The sequence below is a fragment of the Heloderma suspectum genome, chromosome 1 (assembly GCF_057233095.1).
Source record: "Heloderma suspectum isolate Gila_16-S chromosome 1, 16-S_ref, whole genome shotgun sequence".
Taxonomy (NCBI): domain Eukaryota; kingdom Metazoa; phylum Chordata; class Lepidosauria; order Squamata; family Helodermatidae; genus Heloderma; species Heloderma suspectum.
Window position 1 is genome coordinate 188,978,273 of NC_139458.1, and position 7,650 is coordinate 188,985,922.

Below are 7,650 nucleotides of genomic sequence, written 5' to 3' on the forward strand. Positions count from 1 at the left end.
TATTACACAAAATAGTCTCCTTGAAGGTACTGGTAATGAGTTTTCATAACATGTAGTGTTTTTTAATGAATTTTGTGAGCTGATTTGGTTAGGGAATTAATTAATTGTTGTAAAAAAAAAAAAAAACTGGGAAAGTGGTAGTTTTCAAGTATTGCCTCAGATATGGATGCCAGTAGGGATATTGTTCTGTACTGTTCAGCTGCCGATGTGACAATGAGGTGGTAGAGTCACTGTGGGACTTTGCTACCAAAACATAAATGTGGAAACAGGCCAGGCCCAGCTTCAGCTGCCAGCATGGTGGGGCAAAGCCTGGGGCCTATCCATTTTCTTTTCTTCCCCCATATTTCTACTGGGCAGTGGACCAGTGGCACCCACTTTGCTGTGAAGTAATGCACCTGGTGAAGCTATAGCTGTCCACCATTTTCATTTCCCCAGAATGCCTCTGGGCCTGGCCATAACCCAGAAAAAAAGAAAGAAAAAAATGCCTGCCCTCACCGCTGTCCCCTGCCACTTGGAAAGCTTACTGGGGCAGCCCACCAGAATAGTGCCAGGGAGGGGGTATCCTGAGGGCACCTTGCCAGGACTCCCTTAAACCTGACACCAACCCTGAAATGGGCCTCATTCTCTCCCTTCAGTAGGTTAGGAAGCCATGGCATTAGAAGAGAGCTCCAGAGTTTCGTTTTCCCTGTGTTTGGCTGCCCTTGGACTAGCCGTGCCTGTACAAACTTGTTAAAAGGAGAAATCCTTCCTTCTTAAAACAGAGGGACAGTGGTGAATTTTGACAGGGAAGCATTCAGCATGACAGTCCCCATGGCCGCACGCACAAGGAGAAGTCAAAAATGCAGGCAACTGTGTTGATCCATATCAACAAACCACTTCTAGCACATTTCATCTCCACCAGGAGCAAGTCTTTTGTAAAGCTAAGGGGTCTTAATTGCCTGTTTAAGACCAAGCCACCTCAGAATAGTTTGCCTAGCAACAGGGAACAATATATTGTTGCTGGGAAAATTAATCCCCATCCACCCACAGCTATTGTGAAGATTGCAGCTAAGCTCAGAGGGAACAGGGAAGTCTGAGGGGGGTGGCAGATGACATCAGTGTCCCTGCTAACAAAAAAGTACCAGTACTGCATCCTTGTGAGTTCAGCTCCACTACACCATTATGGGACTCCTAGACATGTGTCTCTGATTGCCTAGGAACTGAATGTCTATTTCGTTTTTTCAAAGTTTGTTCATAAATCAGTCAGTAAGGAAAAGATACTTCTTTTAATTTGCTATTTTGGAAACACAGACACTCACACACACACACTGTTTGAAAAGAGAGACTCATTTTCTAGAGCCTAACACTTCCACTGTCCAAACACAGGATTTCCTGGATTTATTTGTAAGGGAATAAAATCGTTGATTACAATACTTTTTATTAAAACCACTTGAAGAAGAATTTTGATCTACCACTTCAAAAAGCACAGAGCCATTCACGTTTTACAGACTCCTGCAACCCATATTTAAAATCTGCTGTGTATTGCTATAAAAGTCTGAATTGTCTTTTGTTAACAGAAACACAACCTTTAAAAAAAGTAACCAAAAGAAAATAAGAAAATATTTTGTATGAGAAACATGAAACAGCTTAAATTTTCCCAGATGTTCCAAAAGTTGACTCATATTTGTTCAAAATTCCACTATATAAGCATGTTCCCACCAGCCACAGTGTAATCATGTATGAGGTTGCTGTGCTGAATTTCTACTTCTTGTCTAAATTTTGTAGACATCATGCAGTTTATGAGTACGGAAGTCAAACCATTAAAAAAAAGTTGGGTTATGTTTTTGTTCAGGCTCATCAGTATTTGATTTGATGGTTGAGTTTAAATTCAGACCACAAGAATGAATTCAGACGAACCTCCAAACTATGGCTTTGGGCTCAGCCTTCCCCAATCTGGCACCTTCCAGATGTGTGAGCCTACAACTCCAAAAATCCCCCAGCCATCTGAATGGGGATTATGGAAGCTGTAGTACAACTAGGCATGCGCAAATCAGCAAAACTCGAGCTTGCCGAAGTTCTCCAAATTCCAGATTGCAAGCTTTGGGTTTTTCTTTTCACATGAAAATCTATGTTTATTTCCATACATATTTTCCCAAATATATACCCCATTTGTGCACATCTTTGAAATATACACTTTCTTTTCCCATTGATTAAAGCGTATTTGTGCACATTTTTCAAAAGTATGCATTTTTTCATGCATATTTTCAAATGTAGGCATGTTGTCGAACACATGGGGGGGGGTCCTTGAATCACATTGCAAGCTTGGAAATGTATGGACTTCGACCACAGATTGCGTCCGAATCTGTATTTGACCTGGAAGGTGGGAACTGGGTAAATCCTGATCAAAAATGAACTGGAATGAATTTCTCATACATCCCTAAGTATAACACATCATTAGGAAAGGTTGCTGTAGGCTCTCATGATCCCTCACACCTCCTTAGGTGTGGTTTCCCTCTCAGTGCCAAACTAGTGGATACATTAAATGCATGTATGCATGTAATGTGTCTTGCTTTTATTTTAAATGTAACAGCTGGAGAAGGGGAGCAATAATTGACACCAATAGCAGCTTCCCTCCTGAGAGAAACAGCAGCTTCAGGGGGGGAAGGGATTTTTCACTATGACTGTTGCACAAGGGGAAGGGATTAAAACACACACAGCTCAGTGTTCTAGATTGGGGGCCCTGGGCTGTTTTGTTTTATTAAAAAAAGGGCACTTAAGCAAAATTGATGTAGCAACAGAAATTAGTTAAAGGCAAAGTCAAAATATCAGATTTTTATGAAATATGGCATGATTTTATTTCCTATACAAGTCAAGGCCATACACAGCTATATTTGTCAAAGCCTTTCCTCAGGTTTATGGAAAAGTAGCTAAGGGCACAATCCTATCCATGGCACCCTCACTGCTTGGAAGGCTTTGAACTCAGATGATTCTGAGATTCCTATGCCAGCAGGCTGGAAGGAGTGGTAAAGGCGATATTTGTCACCCCGTCCTCTGTCTTTCCTGATTTTTTTAGACTGGCTTTTCAGCCTTTTCAGAGGCGGGAGGAAGGAGGCTGGAGGAGGCTCAGGATAACTTATATCCTGGCCTCTCTGGTCTCTGCCCCCCCTGTCCCCTGGAATGCTCCCTTTCCTCCTCCTCTGAGGCCATTTTTCCAACCCCCGAGGGCAGCCAGTGTGATTGAGGGAGGGGGCTGGTTCTCCAACTCCCCCTTCTGAAGTCAGAGCGCTGTCTTGGAAGGGTTTTTCTGAGCATTTCTATGGTCCCTGGGATGCCCTCCCAGGGATCATAGGATTGCTCTCTAAATATAATTTGTTGTTATGAAGAACCAAAAAGATAACCCAATAGATTCCACCTATATTCCTGTTTGTGAAGGAGGAAAAATATGTTAAAAATACTTCCCTCTGTCAATAACTAGATTTAAATTCTATGTATTTTTTTCTTCATTTGTTTGCATTTGGAAAATTAATTCAAACTTTTTTTTAAAGGCACTTATTGCACACACACATGGAGGGAACAATCCTATGGCCGCTAGACAACGGCTAGACGGCCATCGCATATCTTGTTTTCCGGGAACCAACCTCAGAACCTGCGCTCCAAGGTTGGTTCACAGAAAACTGACCTCCCCCCTCCGAGCTGCCTCCGAGGCAGTACAGAACAGCCCTGTCCTCCGGGCTCGCAAGAGGAGCATGGAGTGGCCAAAAAGGGGCATTCTGGGAGGCGTTCCAGGGCGGGGAGTGCGGAAATGCCTGTACAACACATCCAATGTGTCATACAGCAGCCTCCTCCCCCGCTCAGCCCTCTTGCAGCTAGACAGCTGCAATCGGCTGTCTAGCTGAAAATGCAGGGCAGGAGGAGTGCGGAGGGAACGATCCCCTCTGTGCTTCTCCTGTCCTGCATTGGATAGGCGGTTGCCTCTGAGTTTGGAGGTGGCCACCTATCTGAATAGGATTGAGCCCTTAATGTAGTGCCTAGTTTGGTCCTACAGGTCATGTTTAGCACTAACCATAGTTTGCCAGGATATCTGAATTGGCAGACTATGGTTAGTGTTTGCTGTTCAAACCACAATCATAAAACATAGTTTGAAGAGGTTTTCTGATTCTGGCTGCGAGAGTAAACTCTAACCACAGTTTGCCAAATTACAAGTCATGGCAAAGTATGGCTTGTACTAAATAGGAAGCCAAAAGGGAACACAGGAGTGTGTGAACCTGCAGATAAGTTTCAGTGCTCCAAACCATGGTTTAAAGATTTGTCTGAATTTAAATCTAAAAAGGGTCATTTGGCAAATGTTCCTAAACATTTCCATGGGGAGTGGGGGGTAGTACAACTTGTAACAGGGATGCTATAATCAGCTGTCTTCCCATGGCAGGACTAACATCTGTTCCTGTTCCAAGTATCAGCTACCAAATATTCTTTCTACATTAACTTACACAAGCACAATATTAGCTAATTTGGGAAAGAAATGGGGGATTGCTTTTTTCTCTCTCAGCAGCAAAGAAAGGCAAGTATAATCCCATCACTCCTTTGTAAGATTTTGGTATTCTTGTTATGTGACATGACATCGTGATGTTGTGTGTTTTCTCACCCCGCTCCACATCATTGCTGCTGGTGGCGGGAAAAGTCCACAACATAATGCCATCATAATGACAACATAAAGTGCACAACATAGTAACACCAGGAACTTGACATGAGGATGCTGGTTTTGGTGGCAGTCCCATAGTTATTCTAACAATGCACAGATCCATCCTTAGGTTTTGTGACCAGAATGAGAAATGTTTGAGCCCGTCGAGGTTCTCCATTTTGCACCTCAATGCTCATCTCACCTTGTTCCCGCTCCTGAACATGAGCATCTTTCCCCCCACCCCAAACAGGAAAAGTGTGCATTTTCAGACACAAAAAATGCACACTTTTCCAAGTACGTACCCCAAATGTGTACTTTTACCCCATAGGCTAAAACATGAAAATGCATTTTTTGGTGGCGGAAATGCATATTTTTGCAAGTCTGTACTTTGGAACACAAACGCAACTTCAGGAAATAGCAAAAAATGCCCAAGAATTACATTCCTGCTCCTGCTTGCATTCAGCGTTTCGAACAGGACACGTTCACAGTATTTGCAAACGGGGATACAGTTCTTGTTCATCCATGGACAGTATCCAGTGTTGCCCGTCCATGAGCGGGGCCCACTGCTGCTTCCATTCTGCGAGCAGCCAGCCCTGCCAATTCCTTTGCACAGGCGGAGCCACAAGACTCATTTGCTGTTGGGTAAGGTTTTATGGAGGAAAGGAGCAGGTGGAAAGAGTATGGCTTCTCTGTAGGTCCTAAAGTTTACGAGATTAGCGTGGAGCCCCATAACATGGGCTTTCTCAAGGCCTCCATCTTCTCCAGCCCATTTCTGGAGAGAGAATGAAGGAAGCTGCCTTTTTACCAAGTCAGACGTTGGTCTATCTAGCCTAGTATTGTCGATACTGACCGCCAGTGGCTCTCCAGTGATTCAGTCAGGAATTTTTTCAGCAGTATGGGGATTGAACCGGAGACCTTCTGCATATAAAACACGTGCTCTGTCACTGAGCTATGCCACGCATGCAGTGTAACTCAGAACACGCTTCATTTTCATATGGCTTATCTTAGCAGATCAATGCAATCGACAGAGTCCCCGTCACACACACACACGCAAGTTTTAAACTTAAAAGTTGAAACTTACCACAGAAAATGTTGGGGGAGGCGGAGGAGCTGGAGGAGGGGGAACAGGCATGGTCTATGCTTGAGTCTCTCTTCTATCCCTCTGAAACCTGTTGGAGAACACCACCACTCATGTAACTTTCCAACAATTTGAGCCATATTCTGTCCTGAGGGGCAGGGTTTAACTATTACAGAACCCCACCCCCATTTTAGTAATGTATATATAATGACAGATATTTAATATTAATTCTACTACTAATAAATCAAAGCAAAAGAAGAATGATAACTAAAATTAGAACAAAAGTTTAAAACAGATTAAAGAGATAGGAACACTGCCACTTTCAGTGGTTTCACACTTTTAGGAAGAAAAGTGGCTTCAAATAATTCAAAATTAGGCTGCTGTTACAGTCTGCAGAATTATTGAAAATCCAGTCTTTTGCTTTTGAACCAGAAGCAGGGCGATAAGGAACAAGACAGATAATCTATCTCACAGGGTTCTTGCAAGGATAAAATTTGGGGAGGAGAAGAGAACCACGTCTGCCACCCCAAGTTCCTTTGAAGAAGGGTTTGACAAAAATGGAATGCGATGAATGAATGACTTAGGGGTAAAAAAAGAGGGAGGGAGGGAGGGAGGGAGAGAAGCAGCAGCTTAAAGGCAACTCTACCCCTTATCCTGTTACTACATCACTGCTTGCAAGAATGTGATGGTCTAACCCTCACAGCCAACAAGGGAGCTTTCCACATTCAAGACATATGTACACACTCCTATGCCTCCAGATGTGCAAAACCATGACACAGGAGAGTTAGGGTGCTTCCAGACATCACCCTGCCTCATTCATGGAATTTTAGGGGTGGGGGGAGGTCCAGACATCGTCATCTTCCATTTGTGATCCTTCTGTGTTTTCCCACTGCTTCTTCTTCTGTTTTTTTCTTATTGCAGAAAATCCATTAAGGAAAAAAAAGATGGAAGAGCTGCAAAATGCCTTTTGATTGGTAGCGTTAGGAGCTCTCTGTCTGGAAGCATCCTTATAGCATGCTTCAATTTCCGAATGAAGATGCATGCAAGTCAATATGCCAGAAGCAGACCCAGGGTATCACACATTCCTGAGAAGTGGATGGAATGGATACATGCGTTAAACTTCCTCCACATGCATCTTAAGACATGGGACTGTGGGGTACACCTAATGTCTTCCAAATGTAATGTAGGAAGCTGCAGAAGTTAATTTCTAAAAACAAGGAGAAGTGCTCAAACTGCCAAAGGAACAGGGCAGGCTGTTATTCCATGGTGAGGAAAATACGCTTCTGGAGAAACACTCATCTTTTATTCCAAATGTACATGATTAGAAATGCAGCTTGAGAGGCAGAAAGCTGGGAGGGGAGTGGTGGGGAGATAAATAAAACATGGTCTAGGTAGTATCAAGCATGATCATTCATTACTTTGAGGAGTGGGAAAGAGCAAGAAAGAAATGTAGCCAAAAAATATAACTGTATTTTGAACTGAATTATTTGGCAGGGTGGTACTGGAAACAAATGAATCACTTCCTCCAGCTTCAACTTAGAGCTCTTCATATATTACATTATTTCTATGTCTTGTAATATTGTCCGGAGGAGTTTTGAGCTCCCAACATTTACTTCTCTGGAAGTAAATGCATGAGAAAACGATGGTGGGGAAAACAACATTCCACCCATGTCATTTCCCACTAACAATATCCAAATACATTTCCATGCTATACTAAAGGCGGATGTCATCTGCAATATCTTTGTCATTCTCCTGCCTCTCCCCATCACACACACACACACACACGCACACACACAGAGAGAGAGAGAGAGAGAGAGAGAGAGAGTCTGAAGAAAGAAGATAATAGAGAAACCCCTTAAGACAAACACTTGAGCTACAATGGTGGGAACATAAGCTTGTAGGGGGGTTGCTCAGT

At 43.1% G+C, this 7,650-nt stretch overlaps 1 protein-coding gene across 16 annotated transcripts in view; it reads right to left on the minus strand.

Moving 5' to 3' along the window:
- WIPF1 (WAS/WASL interacting protein family member 1) overlaps positions 1-7,650 on the minus strand; it is a 92,402-nt gene that overhangs the window by 24,795 nt on the left and 59,957 nt on the right. For all 16 annotated transcript variants that reach the window (XM_084813322.1, XM_084813258.1, XM_084813314.1 and 13 more), the window contains one exon: positions 5,739-5,826. In XM_084813322.1, the coding sequence (XP_084669448.1) occupies positions 5,739-5,789 (51 nt within the window). In that variant the 5' untranslated portion in view covers positions 5,790-5,826. The remainder of the gene's footprint in view (positions 1-5,738; positions 5,827-7,650) is intronic.